At 30.3% G+C, this 15885-nt stretch overlaps 1 protein-coding gene across 5 annotated transcripts in view; it reads left to right on the forward strand.

The window, feature by feature from the left end:
* LOC107455640 (uncharacterized) overlaps nucleotides 1-2950 on the forward strand; it is a 22310-nt gene extending 19360 nt beyond the window's left edge. For all 5 annotated transcript variants that reach the window (XM_016073277.3, XM_071183287.1, XM_016073279.3 and 2 more), the window contains exon 2: nucleotides 1356-2950. In XM_016073277.3, coding sequence (XP_015928763.1) covers nucleotides 1356-2051 — 696 coding nt within the window. In that variant the 3' untranslated portion in view covers nucleotides 2052-2950. The remainder of the gene's footprint in view (nucleotides 1-1355) is intronic.
* Nucleotides 2951-15885: the final 12935 nt, after the last annotated feature.

Consider the following 15885-nt stretch of genomic DNA (forward strand, 5'->3'; position numbering starts at 1 on the left):
TTTGATATTTCAGGAACATTGTATTCATTGCTAACAATTCAAATTTCTCCGAGGCAATTCTAAAGTATAAATTAAGGTAGTATCGTTAAGTTGAAATACAATATTTTTAGTTTTGATGTCAACAATACAATTCAATTTTTCACAAAAACGATTGCTTCCATTGTTAAATTCAATGTCAATAATTCAAATTTTTCTGAGGTAACTCTTAACCTCTAAATATTACTTTTTTATGTATACATTTCTAAACGTCAGTATTCAACCACAAAACAACTTAAAGTCCTCAAATTTAGCATGAAGTTGTAAAATGTAATGAACGAGGGTCATAGCAATAATGAAAGTAGAAGTAAAGTTAGTACTGCAAACTTAAAATAATATTTTTAACCAATGAGCCAAGTTCTTCAAGAAGCTGTTGTAGAAGTAGGTTGTTTATTTAAAACTTTTTATAGAATTTCTTTAAAAACACAATTGTTAATTTGGGCATTTGGCGATACGACACTTGTAGAATTGATGTCATTTTGATTTATGTTGCTAAGTTAACTTTCAAAAAATTCTATGGCTGGCAACAGCATTTTTATTTTTTAAGTTGTTTATTTTTATTTCTTTTAGAACTCGTTATTTTTTTAGCGAAATGTTTTTTAACCTAACAGAATTCTTTGCCGTCTGATATATGAAGAAAATAAAGTAAATATTTAGGTGTTGTGAAAAGAATCTTATTTAGTTGTACAAAGTACTTCAGCCAAAATTTGGGAGTCACGTAAGAGAATTATTTATATTAAATCAGAGACACATCATTAAAAAGGCAGAATGCTTTGGTGTTTTGAAAACGTAAACAAAACGAAGCAAACGTTGCCACCGGCGGAAAAGAAATACAGCCAAAATTTGGGAGCCACGTAAGAGAATTATATATAATAGATATTGTAATTATTAGATCAATTATTAGACGCACTGTAGTTTTTTAATAATTACATGTTTCGTACGAGTTTATAAGCAATACTTTTATATTTACACATACATGTAGTGGGTTTTTATTCAGGAGATTTTTTATATACTTCCCATTTGTATTTATTTTTAACGTATTGCATTACAATGTTAACCAATAGATACACTAACGTAAACAAATGCAAAGCGGTTTCAGCAGCGTAAAAACAATAAAGCTGTATAGTATCACCAGATAACTAAGATTTTACATATAATCTTATAGTGTGTCTAATAATTTGGCTAGGGACTGCATATTATCTGTAACTCCTAGTCAATGCCTTCCCAAACGTTTTATCTGTGCAAAGTCTTGTTCTTAGTGCTTTTTAAACTTCGGTAAATGAAACCTTTCTTTTAATCTCCCTTCTCTCTGTTTGCAGAAAAATATTTGCGGCAACCTTTGCAATGGTTTTATGGTTGTCTCAAGAACTGAGCCGAATGGAATACCCTTTGAAAGCCAATTGGATCCACTCCGACCTAGTTCATCCATTAGCTTCAAAGACAATCCTTTCCTCAAAGTCATCGTCGTCATTGTCCTTACCAGCATAGTTTTCATTCTCTTGATTGCAGGCACAGCTACCACAGCGATCTCTTACCCGCCCGAGCCTCCAAAATGGAAACACAAGCAAGCAGAGAGCGAAGACCAGGAAGATGTTCTAATCAGTGTTCACACGGCACTTGATGGTGATTACAAACTTTTGGGTCCCCTTTTGCTGATGGCGGGAATATTTCTTTTTGTTGTTGATGCAGTCTTATGTTCCATTGTAATCAGGGAAGCGTATTACACGTCCAGAAGTATTCGTCCAAGTATAGATGTTTCGCCAGGCTCAATATCTGTTTTGGGTGGACCCTTTTTTTTAGCTGTACCGAACCCAGGAAACCAACAAGAAATGACATCCTTTGCATTGTCGAGACAACTGTGGGCAATGCCAAATGCCCCCACTCCAGATTTTAGCATTGATGGCTGTGGCATGAAAGGTTCGAGAATGAGACCATCTACTGCTACAATCGGACATAGTCATCAGCCTCCTTTTAATCCAGATATTGCTTTACCGAAGTCACCAGAGAAATCATAAAAATTTTAATTTTGAACAATCTAAATCTAAAGAATATTTTTTTAATTTAATTTTAATAGATTTAAAAAAAAATTAAAACTTATTTTAACTTGCATATTAATGTCATGAAAAAACTTCAGTGAAAGATTTCACGGGTCAAGATAAAATGATACGTCATGATGATATTTTAAAAAGCATTATTATTTACTTAATTTAAACAATAATCAATTAAAAATTTAATAGAGATGTCCAAGTTAGAAGCTTGCCTTGATCAGTGTTCTACTATCATTCGATCAGTTTCTTTTTGTTCTATTCCTATTGGATGATTCGTATTCTTATTCCAATAGAAACGCATTTCTATTGGTTGCGTATGTAACTAATTGATCAATGATGGATTGTCAGTGATCAGGTAAGTGCAATGGCAGCAGCCTAGACCTCTCTATTTTCTTGAGGAAATGAAAAAAATTAATTACTTTTCATTTTATATGTTATTAGTAGCTAACGGAAAAACACTCCTTTTCTGTTTTAAAAATATTTATGAAAAATTCATACTCGTGCACTTTATGTAACCACGATAAAGTGCTTTTATGAACCAATACAAGCTTAAACAAAAGTGCTGTTTAAAAAATAAAATAGAAGTAACTATATTTATCAAAATACGTAAATTTTTCCTGGAGTCTTCATTCACTATTATGTAATATCTTTTAATGTGAAATTAATGTCTGCAAAATAATTTCATTAAACTTGTAATCTGGGTAACATATTGTGTCTTAATCACTTATTGTGACGTTGGAAGATATTGTGATTTAATTATCTTTTTTAGTGAAAGTTGTTTTCTGATTTTATTCCAAAAGCGCGGTTTTGTTATAATATGCATTGATGCTATATTTCAAAGTATGTAATAAATCATAATTATTAAATTTGATTTCAATTTCTTTTATGTGTGTGTAAAAACCCATAAATTTATGAAGTGCAGTTTTTGAAGCTTCCGTAATACGCCAATAGTGATTATTTAAATTAGTTTTTGTTTGGTAGTGCCTATGAACATAGGTTCTCAACTTTTTTTGAATATCCGATCAATTTGCCAGTCAAAACAATTTTACACCCTTTGCAAAATAATAATCATAAATAAATAAATAAATAAAAAAGAAATAAATATTTTTTGACGTTTTAAAACTTTTAATATTTTTGTCATAATACCTTTTTAGAACTATTCATTTGAATTATCGACAATATTCTTAAATACTCAATGCATTGTCATAGAAAATGTTTTCATGCTTATTTTCATAAAAATAACTCATGGGTAAAGTTTTTTAGAGAGTTTGCATAGAAATAAATATAAACATATCACTTTGAAGTTAAAAAGTAAATAATTAGTCAAATATTATTTTTTTAGCAATTTTCAAAAATGTTAAATAAATGATGTAGTTTATAAATGTGATCAGGTTCACATGCAATCCATTGCTTGTGTTTGTTGAATGAAAAATGTTTAAAATTAAATCAGAGTGTTAAAATAACACATCATAAGTTAGCAGCATTTTGATAAAATAATTTAAGTAATTCAAAAAGCAGAAAAAAGGACGCAATTTACATGTATTGGAATAGCATGTAAAAAATTTTGAGCCAAATACATGTTGAGAGCAAAATGTGTGAAAGATTTTCGTTGGATGGCAGCAGTAGAGTGGATTGGGAAAAAAATAAATTTTTGAATTTCGGAAAGCTTTAGCGCGGAAAACCTGGCTATTTTACACAAAAATAAAAACGGCTTCAAAATTTTTGAAATCAGTTTACGTCTTCCGTATTTTCTGAACACAGTATCCTTATAACTTCTTAACATTTTATCATATCGATTCTTGTTTTATTTCATTTAAGCACAAAAATGCACTGTTAGCATTGATTGCTTCATTTGTTTAGCTATGATAGATGTGTAAATAGGTAGAAGTACAAAATTGTATTTTTTGTCCGTAAAGCTCTTATAACTACAAAACTAATATTTCGATCGGTTCGTAAAATTCAGTGCAAAAAAAAAAAAAAAACTATCGGAAACTATGTTTTGATAGAAGAAAGTCATTTCTACTAAAAAATAGAAACGTACAAAATAGGGGCGTTTTTCATTTGTAAGGGCAAGACAAAGCTTCCTATGAAAAAAATTTAATTAATGGAAGAAAATATGTAATTTTATTGAAGTACAATACAAGATTAATATTTTAGAAGCCCATTTATTATTATGCTTGCTAGATTTTTAGAAAAACAAATGAGATATTTACTTATTATTCCATAAAAAATGAAATTACATGTAGGAAATTGCGTTAAAAACTCATTTTAAGCTTGATTCTTTTTAATTAGAAATTGTCTCATTGCAAAAAATCAATATCAAACAAAATTATTAATTTAAGACTTGTTTGCATCTTGTTTTGAATTACATTTTTATTATTTTCTTTCATTATCACTTCACCGTTGAGTATTTTTAACGGGAAAAGTATTAAACATTTAAATAACGTAAAACAATTAATGAAAAGAACCAATGAATATATTATAATCCTTTTAAAAATCATTAAAAATGAATATTTTTAATACAAGATATAATTATATTATAATTGATTGATGAATTCCTTATTTCGAATTAGATCATCACAGACATGATAATTTACATAAACAACACCTATACTTCACTTACTTTATAACTTGTAAATAATTGAATCGGATAACTATGTTTGGTAAGATTCGGAAAATAACCAAAATACCCTTAACGAAATGTAAAAACTATGTTTACTTTAAAATAGCTGATATTGTTTTAAAATAAGAAAAATATTTGACTGTTCTTAAATTTACGAAACTAAAATAGACCTTGAGAAAAAGATAATTGCAAAAAAGAAGAACGGTGTGAAAAGATGTAATTTTACCTACTCTAAAAAATGCTAAAAAACTTTAAAAAAAGAAAAGAAAAAAGAACAACAACAAGAAAAACCGCTAATTGTATACTTCTAGTGAAAGTTGTGATAGATGAAGTTTTATAAATTCCTTAAAATGACTATTAAGTATTTATCACTTTCAAATACATCCTATCGGACATTTTCAATTTTTTTAGGAAACATTTATTTTGATTTTTATCAATTGGATTTTTTTTAAAATTTAAGCCTAAATTGGTCAATTGAAACATTCTTGGATATAAAATAAAAGGTAAATATGAATTGAAGATGATTACTATGTTTAAATTCAAGATTATGAACATTTTAAATTTCTTAAATTCATGTTTCTGAAGTATTTGTTGTGAAATATTTCAAAGCAGCTATACAAATATAAAACTTGATTTATTTTTAATCAAAAAACCTAATAAAGCAATGTAGCATCAGATTTTGTAAAATGGCCCTCTTCTACTAGATACCCTTAAATACCCTAATTAATGTTTGTTTAAATACCCTAATTAATGTTTGTACCCTTAAATACCCTAGTAATGTTTAAATAATGTTTGGTCAATAATTTGATTAAAAAACTGCATCTATTTCCTTTTCTTCAGATATATTGTTAAACTCATGATCTATAATGTGGTGCAAAATCAACTGAAAACAGTAATTTTATAAATGTATTTTAAAATTAAATAAATAAATGTACATTGTAAAGCAATTCCGGTATAAAATACTGGCACTTTGGGTGATTCATTCGTAAAATCCGTTTTTACGATAAAATCAATTTTTTCATAAGATATATGACATAAAATTTACAGTAATATTTTCTTAATTAGAGTGATTCAGTGATTTTAATGCATTTATTACTGTAAAATCATGGTATATCAGATGTTTTATTCTGTAACATGTTCCGGTAAAAATGGACTTAACTGCAAGAAATAGTACATGTTCCTTAACGTAATTTAATTCAAACTTTTTTTACAGTGTACTTAAGTTTTGCAATGAGTATTCAATTTTAAATTTTTGGTAAGCACAAAATTTCCAACAAATGCCAAGAAGATTTTTATATTTAAAATAAGTACTTTTTTGTTTCAACATCTGACCTAAATAGATACCCGCAGATGAAAAAAAAATTAGTAAACGAAAGATATTCAATTAATTGAATGGCTCAATCAAACTATGTTTGAAGTAATAACAAAACTTAAAAAGGAAATTATTATCATTGAATTTCTGAATTTTATGAAACCTCTAAGAAGACTTTTTAAAGAACAGTTTATTAAAATAAATATACTTTCAAAATTTAAGAAATTCAGTTGCGAAATTTAGCCTTTTGTTGTCATTAATATAATAAGAAAGAGAAAATTTTTCAATAAAAATTTAATTACCTCATTTAAACAATATAATTTTTTTAAAGAAAAGTTTCTTTTTCTTTTTTTTCATTTTGCTTAATTTTAATTAAAATGCAAATGCAAAGTGACCTTTTTGGAGTTCATTACTCATAAACCAAGTTAAAATTCTTTTGAGTCAAAAAAGCATGATGACTGTTTTAATAAGGTAAATAAAGTATTTCATAATTATTCTTAACATTCTATTCAGATGTTAAACGCATGCTGCTAGTTAAAAATAAACTTTTTCAATGTAAAATTTTGCTTCATTCTTATCATTTCGACGGAAATTCATTTCTTTAGCTTAACAAATATGGATTGATTACGTAAATTATAAAAATTTATTGCAAATGCTTATTATAATTCATTTGATTTTTAAATTGTTTTTTTTTTTAATTCTCTCTTAAATATTCATTTTTTATCCCTGATATGCAATATTTTATGGCTTCATTTTTAAAAGTGTTTCGCAATTATGACTACGGAACCCTTTCACAACTGCAAACACCTGAAAAATTGGACAATATGCGAAAGCAACAACTTCATTCCCCATTCCCAAATATAAGACATCGATGAAAATTAAGCAGAATTCAATTATTTTTTAAGTATTTAAAAGATAAAATGAGTAGTGTTTTCCAGTTTACAGTTTTATTTAATAGAGTTTATTGCATGCTCGTCGGTTGTTCATTAGTTTTGTCAATTAAGCTCAGTGATCAACAAGGATGATATATGAGGGCTACGTCGCTGAATTAGTGTTCCTTAAATTATATGCTAACCACGTTTTTTCTTGATTGTTCTTTTTATAGTAGGGCTCATAAAAAATAGCAGCAAAATTAAGCCAAATAATTTAAAATCAATGGTAATTGGGTATAATATGAAAAAAACACAACTACTTCGATTTAGTAGGAACAACATATGACGCAATGCTAAACGAATGGAATTTAGTTGTTGTTTATTTAGTTATTGTTATTAGTAGTTGTTGTTTATTTAGTTGTATTTAGTTTCAATAACTTTTCTTTATAATGCAATAAAATCTGGCGAGCAGCTATTTAAACGATCGAACACTTCGTTTGTTTATTTGTGGCTTGAAGTTAGGCTCGCAGAAAATGCCGTTCATGGGTTAAATTTAGTAGGAACAACACAACCTGTGACGTAGGCTATATTATACCCAATTGCGCGTTTGCAGAAGGAGAAGATGAACACGTGACTAGACCCAAACGTGGGATTTTAATCTGATTTAATTGGATACTTTTAAGCGACGTCACGCGTGTGTGTCAAACCTGATTCGCTTCTGAATCAACGAATGCAACCATTTACTCGTGATAACGTCGCTTGCAGTTATCAATTTGAAAAATAAGTTACGCATGTAAAGCAAAAGTAATCGAGAATTGGTATTTATTTGCTGAAGAGAAGAATGAAAAGTTGCCATACTAATATTTACGCAAAAGACAATTGGTTTTGCAGTTGGTACAATTTAAAATGATAAAATAAATTTATATTAAAAAGTTAAATTAATAGAGAAAAGTTATTTATGGAAAAACATAGAAGTGTCTACTATCGTCGCCAATGATGATTAATTCAACTGTTCCCAATTTTATTTCAGCAATGGAGCTCTAAATATGATTTAATTTATAACCGTCGTTGAATAGCCGACCCAATTTTGAGTTTGCGGCTACTGATGTTCAACTTCGTAGCCTTGCAATTTTGAACCCAATTCAGAAGGCAAGAATTCCTGGGTTAAGTTTTTGGAGAAACTTGCATCCGTGGCTAGCTTTTTGATGTAATTAACCAGCATTTGCGTTTTATATAGAGGTAAACCACGAAAACTTTCCACGGTTAGCTTGACGGCAAAGGGATTCTAGCCCATGATCAGTCTAGCTCAGAGGATATTTTACGTCAGCACTGAGGTCAGTGTGAGCCAGGTACGGAATTCGTATCGACCAGCCATCACTGGGAATCGAACCTGGGTCACCTCATTAGGAGCCAAGATGAGCTTCCACGCAGCACCCTTGAGCTGCCTCAGCTATAACCTTAAATGGTTGAGTTACTTTCGGCAGAACCTAGACATTATAAATATTAAAGTGCATAAAAATGATTCAAAATAAAGCATGCAAAAGCAATTATGAGAATTAACCAGTAAAAGACTATTTTATTTTGAAACTATTTATGAAGAGAAATGAATCCCCCCCCCCGTTTTTTTAATTAAAAATCTTAAATTAGGTTTTGTATTCAACAATTGAATTCCCATTCCTGGATTTTATCTATTTTAGTTTTAAATTTGTTTTGGGGTAATATACATAAGCGAAAATGAGACAAATAAGGCACGTCATGATTTTTGTTGAAATGAAAGCTAAAATCTGTCATAAACATTGAAAATGGTTACCACAGAAATATATTTCGTTATTAACGAATTTCATTACTTTACATTGATTTGAAAAGCACGATGAGAAATATGAAACAAATTTTCATAAATACAGATTCTTTTCAAAATATATTGATATTTTTATTAGAATATAAATATTTCCTTAAACAAAATTTTTTTCTGCTTCTTTCTTTTAGGCATTTTATTTTAAATAATTTCATGGTGACAACCTAAACATTAAATAAATGAAAGAATATTGATTAAATTTAAAACTAAATAAGGTTTCAAAAATTATTACTGAGAGGTGAAGAAAGTCCTAACTATTGGAACCAATTTTTTCCTTCCACGAAACCTTAGGGTTCCGCGGAAAACCATGAGGGAACACCTGGTTTAGTTAATCTTGGTAAATGGCGCTACTAATGAGTTAATTGGTGAAAATACTTATATAAAGTTAAGATATCTACTTTGGGCACAACGAAAATAAGTTTTTACGGTCAACCAAATGAGTTAAATGTCGGAGAAAATTGTTGATTATGCAAAGGTTTGACCAGGGCGAAAGAGAATAGAAGGGCTAGTTCATTCCTTTGAAGAAACTCTCCCCGCGCCAATCCTCCGATTTTCGCCTGTGACGTCACGGTGGCGCAAAGCTTAAACTTTTACTTCAAGAACGGAGGGTTCGGTCTAACTAGTTCTAACTAATATTAGAGCATTCTTTTTTGTGACAGATTCCAAGACATTCGTTGTTTTCTATAATGATTTTCCTTAGTTTTTTGAAGTGAATTACAAACATTTAAAATTATTAACGAAATGCCAGTTTGTGCGATTGCAACTAGCAAAAATTCTGATAGAAACACACAAGGAAAAAATATAATTTTCCCCGTGCTCCCTAAAGTAAATGAACAACTATGTGGAAGAATGGCTTCAACGTTGCAAACGAAGTGAGTCAGTAAATCTAAAATATGCACGAATATGCAGTAAGCATTTCTTGAAAGAAGATTATGAAGATTGATATGTGAAATCGTTTGCTTGGATTGCCGATTAGAATGATTTTAAAATTCTCCTGCCCCTACAAAGTGCTCTCTTATCTAAGGGAGGATTAATTGTTCCGTGAGCAGCATGGATGGAAGTGTGTCAGGAGTTTGAAAACCTTTTTTAAAGTGTGCATTGGACATCCTACAGAAAGTCAGAAAGTGTCATAAGTGTCATCAAAGAACTCATAAATGAATTAGAGGGACGATATTCCGCAGTGAATAAAACAGCAATACGCTTATTTTGTCTTTCAGAACTTTCATAAGAATTCGCCTTCTAAATTGAAACCGCCCAGTTACTTCAAAAAGAAAGGAAGACGAAGAAATTAAAAAAAATGGATAAAAGTCAAAGAAAATCAAAACTTAAATGAAAAGTATAAATAATTAATAGTTAAAGTTCTCCAAATTTCATAACGTAGTTCTTAATGTAGTTATTCTGAATAGTTATGATTCTTTTTAATTATATCCCTTAAAATTTAAGCATCTATAAGCAATTGTAAAATTTCTAGTATTATTATGAACCTAAATTATTATTTTGTTACAGTAATTAGCGTTTAAGGTTTTTTTTTCCAATGCCTACCTGTGTTAACATTTTCCCGTCAATTCAGGCATTTACAGGGCAGATTTGTTGGTCGCTCTTTCAGGGGTGCCATATTAGGTGGGCCAACGTTGCTTCCACAGTAAGGACAGATAGTACAGTGAAGGAAAGAACATCCCTGCCTTGCCCGGGATTCGAACCCAGAACCTTTCTGATGCAGGGGCAGTTCCCTAACCCCTACACAGACCGGTCGGCGGGTTTAAGGCTGTTGTTTCCTAATGATTAAGCATAAACAAATTGCCATTAACAGCATATTTTAAAATCAGGATTCTGAATTTAACTGAACTTTAAAAATCATTGTTATCGAACAATATGTAACTAAAAAAAGGTGTCGATCTATGCAACTTTTTCTTTTAGTACAATAATAAAAATAAAAGTTAATAAAAATAAAAGTTTAACAATAAAAGTTAAAACTGAAATTTTTGAAATAAAGTATTTATAGCGTCATTTACGACAACTAATAAAGTAGTTTTATTAGTTTAAAATTGTATTTAATTAATATTTTCGGCCAAGAAAATTTTTTTAAACTATGTTTTTCAAAGGAAATAATGTGTTAATTGCTTTAAGTTTGAAATCTAATATCAAGAAGAAGTCGAATTTATTTTTACAGATAGAATGATGCAAAGGTTTCATAATACCTTTGCTTGCAATCTCCAAGATCTGTGTGCAGCGTGACGTCATGAGGAGGGAAATCGTAGCTTCAGTTCTTAAGAGAGGAATGAACTAGCCCTTCTTTCTCTTTAGCCCCGAGATTTGACTACCAAGAGTTGGCCTTGAGCAATAGCATTATACCAAATAAAACTGGGCCAGTAGTTAATCTTTATTTATTTACTTATTTTTTATGACATTTTAAAAACCTGTTTCGCCTAGAGTCCAATAACGTAAGGCTACAAAAATGTTAAACTAATAAGCATAAAAAATAGTAAGGTAAGAATGTAATGCTCTCACTTTTTTCATTTCTTTTCTTCCAGACGTCGATACGTACCTAGGTTTGCAAAACCCTTAACCGTATAGTCCACGTCTGGACGACAGTCTAGCTCGCACAAAACTCGGCACATAAGTAAACCATTACAAAATTCCTAACTGCACAATACGGATGATACAGAAGACAATAAAGATGACAATAATTCGTATCACATTAGTTAAATTAAAAAAAAAAAATTGCAGCAAAGAGAACGATAAATGAANAAAATAAAAAAAAAAAAAAAATTTGAAGCAAAGAGAACAATGAATGAAGCAAATTTTGTTATGCACATAATAATTGAAATAATTCGCATGAAATCTGATACAGCTTGTATGGGGTATTGTACCACGCCAACCATATTTTCTGTTTTTGATTGAGTCAGATAATTGGGTATAATATAGCCTACGTCACAGGTTGTGTTGTTCCTACTAAATTTAACCCATGAACGGCATTTTCTGCGAGCCTAACTTCAAGCCACAAATAAACAAACGAAGTGTTCGATCGTTTAAATAGCTGTTCGCCAGATTTTATTGCATTATAAAGAAAAGTTATTGAAACTAAATACAACTAAATAAACAACAGCAACTAAAACAAATAACAACAACTACTAATAACAATAACTAAATAAACAACAACTAAATTCCATTCGTTTAGCATTGCGTCATATGTTGTTCCTACTAAATCGAAGTAGTTGTGTTTTTTTCATATTATACCGAATTTCATTTTCCAGTTTCTACAAGTTTATAAGGCAGCATAATCCTTACTGAAAATTAGAATCGTATAAATAATTTCATTCAGAATTTTTTGTCAGTAAAAAAATAAATAAAATAAATAAAATAAAATAAAATTAAATAATAAAAATAAAAACGGGGAAGATTAATAATTCAGTAAAATATTCATGCACTAAAAGAAATTTTTCTTCAATTAAAAAAAAAGGGAAATTAGATGGCGAATATTTTAGTTAGAAATGTGCATATTATTTTAATATTAGGTGTAGAATCCTTCAGGAAATAAATTAAAACCTTCTGTTTTCCAACATTGGTAAAATGCTACACCCCTTATAAACATATCTCAATGATTGTCTAAATGCATACTGTGTTGCTCCAAGACCTAAGTTAAACTCAATTTTTAGATCTGTTTCTCTATTATTGATTCAAACAACTGATTTTTAACATCATTAATAAAAATATCTAAATGATAGTTTCTTGGAATTATTAAATGCGGTAGACAGATTTCCAGAAATTTTGCACGCAAGGTTTGATCGAATGAAACACATTTATTTCTAATAAATTATATAAAAAAATAAAAAGTAAAACAAGCATGGAAATCACATCTAACGCTTCACTAAGCATCGAAAGAAACACTCACAAAACAATTGCATATGCTTCAGTGCCTTCCAAAGACTAAATCTATGCAAAGTTATGCTTACTTAAAAGTGAAGTATTTCAATAAAGTGCTTGATCAACATTTTTTTAATAATCTCTTTCTGGCTTTTAAATTGAGAGGAGCTTCGTCTCAGCACTTCAATAAACAGATTTTTCCAAAAGTTATATATTCATAACATTTTTCTTTTTGCAAATCAAATTAAGAGAGAAGAAATATTCTATATTGGGACTGTATTTTTTTCCTTCCTACTCCAGAATTTCATTGTTGCCTTAGTTATTTTGAAATGGTTTTGAGTGGTATTTTGAAATTGCAGTTGTGCTTTCCGTTAATATCAGTCATCATTCTTTAAAAAAAAATTCTGATGATTCAAAATATCAATTTATGAAGAAAAAAAAACTAATTCGGACCATATTTAAAGTCCTTTTTTGTTGCGCAACATGTTTGACTGGTATATTGTCCTAATGGTATAATCAATGGTATATTGTCCTAAGACTTTGAAATGAAAGCATTCAAAAATAGTGCAAGGCAGAGTTTTTCTTTTATTTTCTTACATATTGCAGTGAAATGCATTTCCCCCCTTAGTACATCTTTAAAACAAATGTTTACGCTTGTTGGAACAGGGAGGACGAAAGTTTTAATAGCATTTACATTTTCGATATTTGTTTCTATTGGTTCATACACTACTTATCATAAATTAAGGATGTCCCGAAAATAAGCCAATCACAACGAAATTTAGATACGTTGTCAAATGAGAATTGCTAAATAAAACTGCAATATGTAAACTAATGGCATTGTAATGGAATGGCGTCATCTACAACAAGCATAAAATTGTATGTTTAATCACAAGCCTGCGAATTTCCCCGCGTTTCCGAAATTAGAAATTTCAGATGCCAGTTAGTAAAAATGGTCGCCAGGCATAATTTGTCCGAAAAATTACGATGGAGATTAGCTACAATGAGCACCGATAATCGATATTTATCATTGTGTGCACGTAGGAATAGAAAACTCCAAGTATACCCAGATTCTCTCTTAGTGAAGCTTCGGAAGATTTAATTTTTTAACCGTTGTTGAACAGCTGACCTAATTTTTTGAGTTTACGACTACTAATGTTCAACTCCGTAACTTTGTAAATTTGAACCCAATCCAGGAGACAAGGGAATTTCTGGATCAAGTAATGGGGGAAATCAGCCTTCGTGGAGGACTATTTGATGGAACTAACCCACATGACGTTGCATGGAGAGAAAAAACCATGAGAACCTCCCACGGTTAGCCTGACGGCAAGGGGACTCTAACCCATGATCCGTCTACCCCTGAGGATATTTTACGTCAGCACTGTGGTCGGTGCAGGCCGGGTATGAAATTCGTATCGACAAGCCATCACAGGGATTCGAACCCGGTTCACCTCATTATAAGGCGAACGCTCCATCTCCTGAGCCATCACGGTTCCCCCGATTTTATTGTATTTTATTACCGTCGTTGAACTGCTGACCCAATTTAGGTTTTACGACTACTAATGTTCAACTCAGCAGCCTTGTAATTTTGAACCCATTCCAGAAAGCAAGGAAATTCCTGGTTCAAGTATTGGGAGAAATTTGCCTTGGTGGAGGACTTTTTGATGGAGCTAACCCACCCTCCGGAAGATGGGTGTCAACGTCTACTGGGTATGGAAGACTTCACAAATAAGTGAATGACTTGTTCGATAGTCGACAAACATTTGCGCCTTTCTCGTCACTCCATAGAGGGGAATGTTTGAGGTGACCAAGTGCGATCTGATCTTTTCACGGATAAGTCTAAGTTTAGCTTCCAAAGTGATAGTAGAAGTTTTTTGATTTGGAAAGAACCTGGAACCCTATATCATTTATAAAACATCCGGGAAATACATGCATACCAAGGAGGCAGTGCCTGTGTGTGTGTTGGTATCGCTTTGGGTGGACGCACTGACCCGCAATCTTTCCACGTGGAATTGTGAATGCCCACGTATGTAGAGATGACATCTTTGATGTTGATGTGTATCCTTATACTGGTGCAATATTTGATGATTTCGTGCTACAGTAGGATAGACCAATGCCGTATAGAACTGTGGATGATTATCTTCATCTCATCTGCAAGCAATGCAGCGCATGGATTGACCAATTCAATCACCTGGCTGGAATTCTGACGAGTATGTTTGGGATGCTTTAGGAAGACGTGCTGCTGTTCTTATCCTCCTCTTCAGAGTCTTGCCACACTTGCAGCTGCTTAGCAAAAGCAATGACTAGCAATTAGTTTTATTAACAATAAAAATCTACCTACGAACAAATGCAAGCGTGAATGGTTGCAAACGAATTTTATTTATTTTTTCTTAAGAAAAAAAAAGTAAAAGATGAAAACAGTTTTTGCAATTAAAAAATTTTCAAACATTTACATCTTGCTAAATGAACTTCTCATACATATATTTTATGTATGCTTTGTGATTTATTTTAAAATTCAAAGTATCAATATCTCAAAATTATTTTGTGAAAATCTACAAATTTACTTTTACTTATAGTTTGCATTTTCGTTTGTAGTGGATATTTTGCCTCACTTTAAAATTGAAAAAAAAAATTAAATTCTGAATATCATATTTTTTTTATCGAGATTTAAAATAAAGAGTCACAAAAGCGTAAATTATTGTCACAAATTCAATTTTCAGTATAGACAATTTATTAGCAATGATAAAATAAAAAAGATACAATTAAAAGAAACTTGAATATTCAATTTTTTCAAAAATTGCCTAAAGAGTAATTCTTCTGTTTCTTCTTTACGTTCTTCATTTATTTATTATTATAATATTTTTTGTATATATACAAACATTTTTTCTTCCTTTTGTATTTTACTCTTCAAAAAAAGAAGAAATGCATCTAATTATAAATACTTCGAACTAATTTTTATTCAGTTAAAAACAATTGAAAGAGAAAGTTTCCTTTTTCATGTCCTCTAATAAAAAAAAAAAGTAGCAAAAAAAAAAGAATATCTTTAAAGATTAAATTTTGGAAATAGTTTAATCCCTATAACAAAAACATTTAAATGTGTAAAGATTAAATTTCATAAATCAAACAAACGCATCCTTCATAACTATTAAAATTACATCCCTTGTAATCTCTATTAACATCTACAGGCAATAATATCTAAAAAAACATGTTATCGAAAACAATAAGATTAATTGTATTTCACCGTTTAATGAAGCGGTACTTCACGCTATTTAGTGGAC

Source organism: Parasteatoda tepidariorum, chromosome 7 (genome assembly GCF_043381705.1).
Source record: "Parasteatoda tepidariorum isolate YZ-2023 chromosome 7, CAS_Ptep_4.0, whole genome shotgun sequence".
In the NCBI taxonomy this organism is placed as follows: domain Eukaryota; kingdom Metazoa; phylum Arthropoda; class Arachnida; order Araneae; family Theridiidae; genus Parasteatoda; species Parasteatoda tepidariorum.